General features: G+C 45.3%; 1 protein-coding gene across 1 annotated transcript in view; it reads right to left on the bottom strand.

Moving 5' to 3' along the window:
* col4a5 (collagen, type IV, alpha 5 (Alport syndrome)) overlaps positions 1–14773 on the bottom strand; it is a 306253-nt gene that overhangs the window by 34520 nt on the left and 256960 nt on the right. Inside the window, exons 39-42 of the mRNA XM_086000713.1 lie at positions 9697–9823; positions 7377–7457; positions 6587–6685; positions 1618–1668 (exon numbers count right to left, since the gene is read on the bottom strand). Coding sequence (XP_085856839.1) covers positions 1618–1668; positions 6587–6685; positions 7377–7457; positions 9697–9823 — 358 coding nt within the window. The remainder of the gene's footprint in view (positions 1–1617; positions 1669–6586; positions 6686–7376; positions 7458–9696; positions 9824–14773) is intronic.

Genomic DNA, 14773 nt, shown 5'->3' on the forward strand with positions numbered 1-14773 from the left:
TTTAGGGGCCGGTTAATTGAAAGTTTCCTGTACTTGTAAATGTATCAATGGACTCTCAACAGAATGGTCCCTAAGCACACTGAAATTTCAGGCCTGGCATGAGTTTGGGCAACAGTGTACATCATCCAATATATTTGAATGATTAGAAGGTTAGCTGCCATTGGCAGTGGAATTCTTCACTGTGGTAAATCGGCTATTGTGATTATCTGCAGAATTTGACACTCAACATTTCAATCCATTATCCTCATTAGGAGGCCAATTCACGAGATCTTTTAAAAAGGGATGGCTATTACAAATTCTGGGTCCGAAACCAATCTCTGGCAACCAATTGCCACTGTATGAAGGGGATTATTTTTCAATAAAATGAAGTCGGGTTGGACAAGACATTAAGTTAGGTCATGGTTGGAATGTTTCGACGGACCTCTATTGCAATTTTAAGTGGCACATGGGTGGAGAGTACGCTGCATATGCTCCACCCACATATCCTGTCGCTGAGCAGCCTGAACAACGTTCCCTAAAGGGACCTGGCCCAAAATGTTTTCAATGTTATATTTTTATGGAGCCAGAAGCAGCAGCTCCTCCCGGCTTCGCGAAAAGACTGTGGGCCGCTGCTAACCTGGGCTCGCTCCCCACCTCTGCTTCGCCTCCCCCACTTCCCAGGGCCTACCCGCATACGGCGTAGAGGCTGGCCGCAATTCCTCTGGCCAGAGACCATCGAGCTGTATTGGGACGCTCATTTGGCACCTGCAGATCGCTGGTTCCATTTATACGAGGGCCCGGGTCTCAGAATGGTTTGGGCTTCTTTGCCTCTGGCCCAAAAGTTAAAATCTACCCGCAAGTTGGCGCCCGACTCTGCCCCCTCCACAAAAACATCGGGAGGCAAGAGTTAAAGCTGCTTCCACAAACTCCACAGTATGTATAATTCAGATGACAGTCATAAATCACTAAACCTTTGCTCTCACAGTTTATGCTACATGGATTAGGATGCAACCGGTGCCTCATTCTCAGGTCCCCCTTATTATTTTATATATAATCCATCTGAAGCCCTTGATTACAATGCAGACAAATCCTACTCTTTGGTCTTCCTCATTCTATAAAAATACCCATCTGAACATTTGGTTTGGCTATAGCCTGCAACTCACTCCTAGACATGCCACTCCCTGCGTTATACCTGCCTCTGAATTATGCAACAGTATTCTGCACTGATGACCTTACAGTAGCCTCAGTGTTTGATCAGTGCCATTTCAGCTTAGCTTCTAGCTGTCGTTACTGTGGTTTTCATTTCACTGAGCCAGCAGAGTGCACTATGCAAAATGCATGATACTCGGGAGAGGCTAAAGGACTGCAGTGAATTTCAGGGTTCAAATTAATTTACAGCTTTATTATTCACTTCTGAACACTTCTATTTAATCAGCAGCTTCTGCTTTATTGGCATTTATATCATTACGAGCGTAAAATTAATCTTTACTCTGATTATTGTTAGATTAAAAGGCTAATCCAATGCTAATGACATCTTTCAATTGAAAATTTAAGGATTCCACAGCACTACAGCTGTAAAATTAAAGAGGTATGTTTCACTAAATTATGAATTCGACTATGCGCCAATTTCGTATTTACCTGGGATTCCTGGAAGACCGGAGGACCCTGGGCGTCCTAGGCCCGGAGAACCTGCAGACAAAAATCACACCAATCAGGGCAGTGAAGAGGGTCACAGAACAAAAATGAAAGCACTTGGTTTAACTTTTTATAGGTTAGAGCTTTCTTCAGTCGTGGTGACACTCAGGACAAAACTGCTTCGAGGCAATGCAAACTGTGTAGTAAAACTAGCCTATTGGTGGTTCAACTTCGATCTTTCAGGAATTCTCATTATACTATCTGCCCAGATGGTCTTTATCAACCACTGAATTGCTCAACACTTGGAAGTCACCTTCAGGAGGAGGCTTAGATTTTCACATCCCCCTCCCAGATCTCAAACCAGGCATCACAATCTGTCGAAGATAGTAGCAGTCTGACCTGTTTCTGGGCCTTCACAAATGGTGTTGTGTGACTTGAGAGAGCAGCCCACTCCTTCTCACATCTTCTGTTCTTTACTTTGAGGTAAGCACTTGACCCCTGGACATTATAGCTTAGGATGGACACTCACTGGGCATGATTTTGACTTTGGGCACTAGTGTAAAACGGGCAATATCGATTCAGCCGCCCGTTATAGATCTCTCACGGTTTTCATTTCCATTGAATAAAAATTAAATTAAAATATAAAACAATGCTTCTCATCAGGGACCAGTAAAGAGAAGCTGCAGTATGTATCTCTATGTCATTCCCTGTCCCCGAGATGAGAACATGGTATCCATTTCTTCCATTTTTGCAGAAAGAGGCAGATCAGAACTGGCATTTCAGTTTCTTGTGGCATAGAGCGACAGATTGACGGCTGTAGTTTCTGCCCATCCTTTTCTCTCACGCTCTCTCTTCAAGTTATTCCCTGCCCTATTCACACCATTATCCTCAGGATGGATCCGCAAGCAGTTCTCGCCATGGATGCAATTACAAGAAAGGCACAGAATGACAGAAAGCCATTCAATCCATCAAGCTCTTTCTTTCATGCACAATCTGCTCTGTCACAGATTCTATCTAACCCATTTAATCTGTCAAAAAATTCTACAAGGTTTCTCCCTGCAAACCAAAACTGCACTCTATTCTTCATGCTTGGAGAAATGCTACGTATTGCACCAGCGTGATGCTTCTATTTCAAGTACTGCCCGCCCTAATCTCAGTGAGATTACTGAATTACTGTTTATCCTTAAACAAGGCATCTCTCCCCATCTATTTTTTCGCTTTCTGCCTTCCTTATTCCCACCCTCCCCTTTTCCCCCAAACAACCTGGTCTCAACCAGCTCTCACTTTCTTGGAGAAGTCTACGTGTGCAGATCACCTGAAGTCAGATTCTAATTTGGCCTCCTACTTAAGAATTTAACTTTTGTTGTCTCTTTTTCAAAGCCAATATAGACTGATATTAGCAAAGTAAGGGCTTCCAAAGGTGGGGGGGGGGGGGGGCAGGAGTCATTCTTATCAAAGACAATGGAAAAGTCTACAAAGCCAGCATTATACTGGGTAGTTGTTTCTCTCGCTTCTCCAGACCATCACCTCTGGATTCCGCAGGGATCTATCCTTGGCCCCCTCTTCTTCCTTACCTCTATGCTGCCTCTTCATGACATCCACAGGAATGGGATCGGCCTCAATATGTACACTCAGTTCTATCTCTCCACCACTTCTCTCACTGCCACAACCATTTCCATGCGGTTGGACTGACTGCCCAACATCAAGTCTTGGATGAGTGATAACTTCCTTCAGCTGAACTGGAAGACTGAAGTACAATCCAGAGCTTAATACATCATAACCTACAGGCCATCCATCATCAAGACTGCTGATTTCCACCTTTGCAATACTGCACACCTCTGCTACTGCCTTCATTCCACTCGCTCCTGAAACCTTTAACCATGCTTTTGTCACCTCCAGTCTGAATTACTCCAGTGTTCTCCTTATTGGCCTTATATTGCCCCATCCACCATAAACCATCACTTATTCAAAGTCCAGCTGCCTGCATCCTGTTTCACACTAAGTCCCACTCATTCATTACATTCACTTTTGCTGATTTACACTGTTCCCGATGCATCCAATTTAAAATCCGTATTCACAGAATCACAGAAACCCGACAGTGCAGATAGAGGCCATTTCGGCCCATCAAGCCTGCACCGACACATATCCCACCCGATCCCCGTAACCCCTACACCAACACATATCCCACCCTATCCCTGTAACCCCACGTATTTAATCCCCCTAACACTAAGGGTCATTTTATCATAGCCAATCAACCTAACCCGCACATCTTTGGACTGTGGGAGGAAACCGGAGCACCCGGAGAAAACCCACGCAAACATGGGGAGAATCTGCAAACTCCACACAGACAGTCGCCCGAGGCCGGATTCGAACCCGGGTCTCTGGTGCTGTGAGGCAACAGTGCTAACCACTATGCCACCATGCTGTATTCTTCTTTACAAATCCCTCCACAACTGCAAGTAGCATTCGCGTCATACAGGTACCAGGCAATGACATTCTCCAACAAAAGAGAGTCTAACCACTGTCCCTTGACATTCAATGGCATTACCAGTGCCAAATCCCACACCATCAACATCCTGGGGGGTCACCGTTGACCAGAAACTTAACTGGACCAGCCACATAAATACTGTGGTTACAAGAGCAGGTCAGAGGCTGGGTATTCTGCGGCGAGTGTCTCACCTCCTGACTCCCCAAAGCCTTTCCACCATCTATAAAGGCACAAGTCAGGAGTGTGATGGAATACTCTCCACTTGCTTGGATGAGTGCAGCTCCATCAACACTCAAGAAGCTCGACACCATCCAGGACAAAACAACCCGTTTGATTGGCACCCCATCCACCACCTTAAACAGCCACTCCCTCCACCACCAGCACACCTTGTCTGCAGTGTGTACTATCTACAAGATGCACAGCAGCAACTCGCCAAGGCTTCTTCAACAGCACCTCCCAAACACGCGACGCCTACCACCTAGAAGGACAAGGGCAGCAGACGCATGGGAACACCACCACCTCCAAGTTCCCCTCCAAGCCACACACCAGCCTGACTTGGAAATATATCGCCGATCCTTCATCGTCGCTGGATCAAAATCCTGGAACTCCCTCCCTAACAGCACTGTGAGAGTACCTTCACCTCACGGACTGCAGCGGTTCAAGAAGGCTGCTCACCACCATCTCCTCAAGGGCAATTAGGGATGGGCAATAAATGCTGGCCTTGCCAGCGACGCCCACATCCCAGGAACCTATAAAAAAAAGACTTAATGCCTCCCTGGCTCTTCCAGCAATAAATCCCTCCCCCACACATCCTTTGGTCTTCCAACCCCATCCTCCCGTGCATCCCTATGCCTTTGGCTCCATCATTGATGGCAGAGTTTTCAATTACCTTAGCCCTACTCTCTGGAACTCCCTCTGTAAATCTCTCCACCTCTCTATTTCTCCGTCCTTTTAAAAACCTTCACCTTTTCGACCCAGCCTTGAGTGACCAGTCCTGACCTTTCTCCTACGGCTAGGCTTCCTTTCCTCTTATTTTTCTGTAAAGCACTGTGGGACATCTTGTACATTAAAAGCATTATACAGGAAACTTCATGCTATCCGGCACCGACGGGACCGAGCTGTTGCTGTCCCATCAAAACTGCCGGACAAACCAGCGCTAATGTTGAAACGTACGGAGATTTTGAGCTCTGTATCTGGCAACAAACCCTGTTGCTTAGCAACAGCTTCTAAACAGTCGGCCGTACCTTGCAAGCGTCTCTGTAGCTTAGCAACAGCTTCAGCGAGACCTTGCAGAGCCTGACTGGTGAAAAAAAAGCAACGAAAAGAAAAAAAAACTAACGAAACGGCTCCTGATTTTTGCCGGTGGCTCGAGCATTCCGGACAGTTGACCTCCGGATAAACCAAAGTTTCCTGTATAACAACTTGTATTTACATAGCACTTTTAACATAGTAAAACATCCCAAGGCTCTTTACAGGAGCGTTATCAAACAAAATTTGACACATAGCCACATAAGGAGACATTAGGGCAGATGACCAAAAGCTTGGTCAAAGAGGTAGGTTTTAAGGAGAAAATAGAAGTTTAGGGAGGGAAGTCCAGAGCTTAGGCCCTTGGCAGCTGAAGGCACGGCCACCAATGGTAGAACGATTAAAGTCGGCAATGCTCAAGAGGCCAAAATAGGCGGAGCGCAGAGATCGCGGGGTGTTGTGGGGCTGAAGGAGATTACAGAGATAGGGAGGGCGAGGCCATGGAGGGATCTGAAAACAAGGATGAGAATTTTAAAATCAAGGCATTGCTTAACCGGGAGCCAATGTAGGCCAGCGAGCACAGGGGTGATGGGTGAACGGGACTTGGTGCGAGTTAGGATACAGGCAGCGGAGTTTTGGATGAGCTCAAGCTTACATAGGGTAGAACGAGGGAGTCCGGCCAGGAGAGCATTGGAATAGTCAAGTCTGGAGGTAACAAAGGCATGGATGAAGGTTTCAGCAGCAGATGAGCTGAAGCAGGGGAGGAAGTTGGGCGATGTTACGGAGGTAGAAATGGCGGCCTTAGTGATGGCACGGATATATGGTTGGAAGCTCATCTCGGGGTCAAATATGACACCAAGGTTGCGAACCTGGTTCAGCCTTAGACAGTTGCCAGGGAGAGGGATGGAGTAAGTGGCTAGGGAACGGAGTTTGTGGCGGGGACCGAAGACAACGGCTTCGGTCTTCCCAATACTTAGTTGGAGGAAAATTCTGCTCATCCAGAACTGGATATCAGACAAGCAGTGTGACAATTTAGAGACAGTGGAGGGGTCGAGAGAGGTGGTGGTGAGGTAGAGCTGGGTGTCATCAGGAAACATGTGAAAACTGACGCTGTGTTTTTGGATGATGTCACCAAGGGGCAGCATGTAGTTGAGAAATAGGATAAATGTAAGTTGTTGTAGAGTTACAATTTCTATTTAGTCCAAGTTAAATCCATTTGTTTTAAGAAAGTAAACGAACCTGAATCTCCCTTCAGACCAGCTGGACCTGGAATTCCATCGCGGCCTGGCTGTCCTTTCTCACCTGGATGACCTGGAGATCCAGGACGGCTTGGCTCACCTGAAAATAAAATAATTGAGTAAAGCTGTTAGTGGTCAGGATACTATCAATGAAAGAAGTTGGAAAAATTTTAATCAACATGAAATTTTTATTCACAGTAGTTTCATTTGTTTCTGGTCTACCATTTCGCTATGTACCAGTCTACAGCCAAGTGGAGGTGTGGCCTCCTTCCAAGTCTTTACTAATGTCACTTGGTGCCCAGTCACCAAGATATGTTCAAGAACAGCTTGCCTTCAGATTTTCCTATTTTTCCTCGCCATAGGAGGAAAAAAAAACAAATCTCCCTTCCCCTTTAAGTGACCCTGTGCTATTCACCATTCTCTGGCTGAGATGTCAAGTTTAAGACCTGCACCTAAGCTTCTGCTAAAGTTACTCTTGAGCTAGCTGGTAGGAAATTTATAACATAACTTGCATTATGACGGCTGCTCCCTTTGAGAAAGCCATTAGCCTCTGCATGATAGAGTGACCAAAATTATTATGGGACATAAAACACACACCATCATTTTATGGCACATTGTTTTGGAATTTCAACAAGCTGCCATTTAGGGGGCAATTCTTTTACACGCTTACTAATTTCAAGTCACTATCAAACTGGGGGCACGATGGCCTGTGCCCAATGTCGATAACCTGATAAATGGGCTTTCCTACCTAAATGTCCAAACTAACTCGTTTGCTTTACGCTGTAATGTACCTGGTGGACCAGGTGGTCCAATGAGGCCAGGAGAACCTGGAAAACCATCAATTCCTTTAGGACCAGGAATTCCAGGAGTACCTGCAAGACAAGGAAAACAAAATGTGGTTAACCCATGCTTCTTAGCCTGGGTGAAAATATCTTGTAAGCTGCTTCAGCCATAAGCAGTTCTACACCGGTGAACGTAACCCTCTTGCCCACTTTTAACTGTTCACACGCGCCAAAACTTAATTTCTTCCCAACCCCTTCCCCCCATATTTGATTGACCCATTGTGTTTTTAAGCTTTTATTGATGAAACAGGCAAAGATAGATATCACCAGAAGTGTGGTCTGAAATTTAACCAAAAATATATATGCCAGCAAATCCATTCTGCCCTAAAAATAGCAACAGCTCTAGGCCTTTCCTTGCTGTTTTAGTCATTGATATTGCTGTTCCAGCTACTTAGGATGGAACTTAAAAAGGATTTACCTTAAATAAGCAACAGTTAATTAACAGAAAATCGGAAATGCTGGTCTGGAGAATAAATAATGCTGTGCTCAGGAGCATTAACAACTTCTTATCGACTGTTTATCAATTGCTTGAAATAAAGTCTGTCCCTCCTCCCATCTCAAAAACAAGGAAGTGGGTTACAAACATACGAACAATGACAGACAGGTAAAGACCAACTGGTCCATCGAGCCTGTCCCACACAACTGCGATACCTTGTGTATCACAATGTATACACTCCACCCCACCCGAAACCATGTGATCTCCTGGGAGAGGCAAAAAAAGTTTTTTAAAAAACAGGCCAATTTGGGGGAAAAAAAATCTGGGAATTTCCTCTCCGACCCATCTTGGCGATCGGAACTAGTCCAGGTCACCACTCTGGTCCTGAATTCCCTGCAGTGCCTACGTAAGAGGTGCTCTCCACCCCAGCCAGAAACAAATCCAGCTCTTGCTTGAAGGAACTCAGCGAGTCCGTGTCCACCACACGAGACTGCAGCCTGTACCAGAGGTCCACTATTCTCTGGGAAAAGAACCACCTCCTGACATCTAACCTAGATCTAGCCTTGTACAATTTAAATTTGTGACCCCTGGTCCTGCCTGGTTGAGATAGCTCAGATAATTGAGAGGGGGAAAAGATACTTCATCCACTGAGTCTGAGATGGACTCAACCCAGATTTCATGGACCAAATACTCAGCCCATTGGTAGTCAATGGGTAAACATTCTAGATGTTTCACACAGGAATCTTGCACCACCACAACCTTCTTCAGACCAGAGGGGAGGGCGGCACATCTTTGTTAACTGTAGCCTGTGAATAGGACTGATATTAGCACTTGAAAGGTTTAGTTACTGTTTCATTTTTTGGGGATATATTTAAATCTATGATAAATATTGAGCCGGTTGGATCCTGAGGACACAGATTTGAAGAATGGACCACTTACAGCCTTCAAATAGTCTAACATATACATCAACAAGCCTGACCCGGCAAATAATGGTCAACTTCTATGTGCAAGAAATAAAGTTCCAGCCAATGACACCGGCTAGGACAGAGTTCCATGGGCAGGGAAACTGATGAATGAAGCTGTTCTGCTAATATTCTGGATGGTCTTTTTGGACTGATATAGAATGTTACATAGAAACATAGAAACTAGGAGCAGGAGTAGGTCATTCGGCCCTTCGAGCCTGCTCCGCCATTCAACGAGATCATGGCTGATCATCCAAACCCTAGCACCCAGTCCCTACACCGACAGCCATCCCACCCAAGCCCTATCCCCGTAACCCCACATATTTAATCCCCCCTAACACTAAGGGCCAATTTTTTATCATGGCCAATCAACCTAACCCGCACATCTTTGGACTGTGGGAGGAAACCGGAGCACCCGGAGAAAACCCATACAAACACGGGGAGAATGTTGAGGTGCAACAGCTGATGTCTTCCTGCCAGAAACACCGAGGTTAGGTTGAAACACGACAAACTCTGGTGGTGCTGCTCTGGTCGTTAACCTTGGGGAACCCAACCACATTCCCTTAACGTGGATGCTGCCTAAAGTAGATTATTTCCCCAATTGTGAATGACAGCCAAGAGATGAAACATCTTGGCACAGTCAGATATTCATCACAGCACTGCCAAGAATGCTGAAACTCATTTCCATGCAGTAGCAGACAACTTACACGAGTACACAATCCACAGTCATCTACAAATCACATGCCAATCTTTCCTCCAGCCCAGTCGACAATATTTTAGTTGAATTGTAAGCAGATTAATTTTTCTAATTTTTAAATATAAAATGTCGAATTCCTTTCTAAAACAGTTTTTTTTTCTGACAAGGACTTACCTGGGAATCCTGGTTGACCAGGATCACCTTTACCACCAGGCGCACCAGGTAAACCAGGAAGACCAGGACCACCGGGAGAACCCTTGCTTCCAGGGGCACCTGAGAAACCAGGAGGACCTGGATCACCCTGGATTAAAAGAGAATGACAGTGTGAGAAAATAGAGTGAGGAGATAGAAGACATCAGTTAATATCTGTATTCAAGAACACCAGGCTTCAGCTGAATAGGTCCAACTTTAAAGCAGGTATGTTGGACTGATCTGTCACTAGGATTTTAAATCAAGCACAACAAAGACCATGTGAAATTTTCATAGTATGTCAATTTAAACTGTGAAAAACTTCCAGCAATATAGCTAAATTATATAGGTTGCCCTTCTAAACACAGGTAGTTGCTGGAAAGAGTATTTTGAATTAGGGTAAAATTCTGTTGGTGCTGGTAATAATGATGGGACCACTTGGAGATTATGAATGAAGTGTACCATACAAGACCCGAATCATCACAAAATTAAATCATATGAGGCTGACTGCTACTTTTTTCCTGACATACTGCTGCCATGACAGTTCTTCATCGACCCCACTGTATAGTCATAACAATAAACTTCATCACATAATTAACAGATGAATTCAATAATTCACAAAATAAATCATGGACTTTCCCATAAATTCTTGTCGTCCCAATTTTCAATCACTCCAATTTGCCCCCATCATGCCTTAACCCCTCTGCCCTGCTAGCAGGCAACACCAAACCAGCCTACACCCTGTACTTCAGGGCACAGCCCAACTCAGTCCCAAGGCCTTGCATGCAGCACACCAATGGCAGGTGTGAATTACTCTGTGTATCCAGTGTCAGCTCAAGCTGCTCTGCACTCGCCTGCTTACTCAATCCTGTGGCTCTTAGCTCTGGCTTCTCCTAGCACTTTGACTCCCTCCCTCCCATAGCTCTGGTTTCTGGTTGAGTAACTAAAAGAGAAAGAGGAACAGTTAACAGATAAGAGACAAGAGAGTAACAGAGATAGAAACACAGAGAACATCGATAAGAGGAAAGGAACAGATACATGGCCAGATTAAGAGAGAAACACAATGAGAAGGGGGGCAATGCAACAGAGATAAAGGAGAGAGATTTACAAGCAGAAAAACAAAGGGCCTGAAATTCTGGTAGGCCTGCTCCACCAGAAGTGTGGCCGAGTGGAATACCCAGCTCTCCATGAAGCTTGCCACAGGCCTGTCCCAGAATGTGAGGACAGGGTCATTAATACACATGGGGCCATTAGCTGGCACCATTAAGGGTACATCAGCAATGCCTGCTCCGACAAAGGCCCAGAAATATGCGACGGTGCTGTGCCACACCGACACAGCTCAGGAGGCCCAGAATTTCCCAGCCTCCTCTGAAAGGGGCAGAATCCCAGCAGAACTGGGTGCCATTCCAGTGTCTGGTCCCTCTCTGGCACTTACGCCTGTACTGTGCCTTTGCCCTGATCAGAATCTCAACCCAGAAAGTCTTAAGAGTAAAGCAGAGAGTAAAACAGAGGAAGAAAAGAATAATTCAGACATAGGGGGACTGGACAGCAGTTCTTCCAGGGGCCCACAAACCTCTTGAAACAGCACTGCACGACAGCTGCCTCCAAGATGGGCAAACTGTGGCAGTAGTATGTACCCCCCGATTCCCAAATAGTCACCCTCCAAAAACCTTGAAGGAACTCCACAAGCACCACCAACCGAATCAATTCAAATTCATCCTCATAGGCCCAATTCCAGCTCCTGGGTTCTCCCAGTCCCCACACCTACTCTGATGAACAAAAGCTTTACACATCAACTGTAAGGCCTCAATCACAAAGTGATGACAATAGCTCAGTACAAGATAGATAATGAACACATTGCTCTGTACCTCAACCGACTCATATGCAGCTTTATCAAGGCCTACTATTATGACATTAAAGTCTAGCGACGATACTGGTGGATTTTTAAGAAATTTATTTCATGGGCCCAAAAATTCCACAGACTGCAATTCTGGTACTTACGGTGGGACTGCACCCACTGGTGCCTTTTAGCACTGACTCAACCATAGTATGCAGGGTCAGATGGACTGTACCTAGTTAGCATGGAGTCAGCGGGATTCTGTGCCACCATGAGGGCATCTCAGGTGCCCACTTACTTCAAGCTACCCGGAAATACAGCCTCTGGGTATTAGGGGTGTCAAAGTCCCTCCAGAAACATTGAAAACTAGCCCTAAGTGGCCCTCATTGTAAGGGGGCGGAACTCGGCATAAAAAAATGACCTTGTAGAAGTCTTCGTGAGCCTAGGCCACTTCCCTGGTGATTCCACTTCTGCCCCTCAAGAAGCCGATATGATTCTTCTCACTTGGCATATTGACCTCCAAAGTTAAGCCGGGTTCCTGTGAGACTAGGTAGGGCCATTGCCATCATAGGGAGTTCTTGCCACCAGCCCTAGCATTGTAGGGGGCAAGAGAGGCTCTTCCTCTACAAAGCCATCCCAGGAACTTCACCCTACGGTCGAGGACCAGCATATCGGATCTTGGCTAGAATTACAGCAGGAGTCTTATAGAATGGCTAAAAGAATTTTGACACCTATATTTCCATTTGAATGTGTAATTGTAATAAATATCATCCTCCATTTGCACATACACATCTCAGAGAAAAAGATCCCTCCTTGTCGATGTGTTAACGAAATCATGAAATACAGGAAACTTCGCGATATCCGGCACTGACGGGACCGAGCTGGTGCCGTTAGATCAAAACTTCCAGATAGACCAGCGCTAATGTTGAAGGATACGGAGGTTTTCATCTCCGTATCTGACAACAAACACTGTTGCTTAGCAACAGCTTGTAAACACTCGGCCCGTACCTTGGAAGCGTCTCTGAAGCTGTTGCTAAGCTACAGAGACGCTTTCCACAGCCTGACTGTTTAAAAAAATGCTAGGGGAAGAAAAAAAACCTAACAAAACGGCTGCTGATTTCTGCCGTTAGATCGAGGTTTCCAGACATACAACCTCCGGATAAACCAAAGTTTCCTGTACGCTGTAAACAACAACACAATGAACGATGAAAGGTCATCGAACCGAAATGTTAACTCTGTTTCTCTCCCCACGGATGCTGCCTGACCAGCTGAGTATCCCCAGCATTTTCTGTTTTTATTTCAGATTTCCAACATCCGCAGTATTTTGCTTTTGAAAAAGAAAACAAGGATTTTATTCAGCAACATTTTTGGCCCAAATAGTTAGGACTACCTTGAGACAAAAGATATGAGTTGAAAACATTTTTTTTACACCTTCCGAATTAGTCCAACTTCTAATGAAAACTGATCGAATTCCCTCCCTTTCCCTCCATAGCTTGCTGATTTCAGACCAGTTATTATCCTTGCTGACATTCTTTGAACCTTTTATCAAATGCTCCTCTTTTTCAATGAACAAAACGGAACTCTACTTTTGATCTCACTCATATTCTCCTGAAGGTAGTAATTCATGTTGTGCGACAGTTCCATGGACATTAGCTGCACTCTGATATCTTGCCTACGTGGGCATTCTTCAGGTGCGATTCTGGACAGTGAGTGGTAGTGTGCGATTCACCATGAATGGCAATGACGGCCATGTAATTGTTGTCCAACATCCACACACATGCACTTTGTGGCAGGATTCACTGGAGAGTGAGCTCCCTAAACCAAGGGTGCAGAGGCCAATTTTATTGCCCGACCACTGCCCCAGCTGAAATCAGTGAACCCCCTAAGCAAAGACTGATGATCAAATCTGGGATCTTCTTAACCTATATGACTCAGTAAAACAGCAGCCAATGTATTTACATCCACTAAGCTATCAGACGCTTCACCAACATTTTATAGATTCACTATAACATAGAAACATAGAAGATAGGAGCAGGAGTAGGCCATTCGGCCCCTCGAGCCTGCTTCGCCATTCAATGAAATCATGGCTGATCATCCAAACTCAGTACCCTGTCCCTGCTTTCTCCCCACATCCCTTGATCCCTTTAGCCTTAAGTGATCCCTTTAGCCTTAACCTCTTTGGATTTATACTCTATCTACGTACACATATTCACTAGAGTTCAGAAGAATGAGAGGGGATCTCAATGAAATGTATAAAATTCTGACAGGGCTTAGACAGACTGGATGCAGGGAGGATGTTTCCCCTGGCTGGGGAGTCTAGAACGAGGGGTCACAGTCTCAGGATACGGGGTAGGACATTTAGGACTGAAATGAGGAGAAATTTCTTCACTCAGAGGATGGTGAACCATTGGAATTCTCTATCACAGAAGGCTGTGGAGGCCAAGTCACTGAATATATTTAAGAAAGAGATCGATAGATTTCTAGACACAAAAAGCATCAAGGGGTATGGGGAGACAGCGGGAATATGGTATTAAGATAGAGGATCAGCCATGATCATATTGAATGGCGGAGCAGGCTTGAAGGGCCGAATAGCCTACTCCTGCTCCTATTTTTCTATGTTTCTACGTACTATATGTTTGCCTTGGCACTTGCTATCTGACACCTGAAATGACTCAACCAGCATACAAAGGCCTAGAAATTCAATTAAGCTAGAAAACGGGCGGTGCCACCGCGGGCTAAGGTTAACGGCCGCCCGCAAAAAGAGGGTGCAGGCAGCGCCGGGATTTTGGTGCTGCCTGCTGATTTAAATGAGCGCAGCGCAGAAGCTCCCATGCAACGTGCTCTACCCGGCAGTAACATCAGCAGGAGGCCGATGGTCGGGTCTAAAGGATCAGTGCAGTGTTCTCGGGCAGACACCTTATTAACAGTACATTTCCAAGTGAAAGACTGTGGCATAGATGACCTTGAACCGGTGCATGAGAAATCCTGGGAGATTATGCCCAATATATAAGCCGAACGCAGAAAATCTAATGGACTGAGTGCACTATAAAGGAAGTAGCGCCATTACATGGAAGAGAGATGTAGCTAAAGTGGCAAGGGTGCAATAGATACCAGCGTGTACAGTACTGGCCACTTGCTAAATTTGTTAAAATATGGCAATGTTCACAAGACATGTACTATGGAAATTCCAAACTGTTTTTCCAAGCTTATTTTAGGATTATGGTT

Source organism: Somniosus microcephalus, chromosome 1 (assembly GCF_052327205.1).
Source record: "Somniosus microcephalus isolate GS21.2 chromosome 1, FLI_Smic_1.0, whole genome shotgun sequence".
NCBI classification, from domain to species: Eukaryota; Metazoa; Chordata; class Chondrichthyes; order Squaliformes; family Somniosidae; genus Somniosus; species Somniosus microcephalus.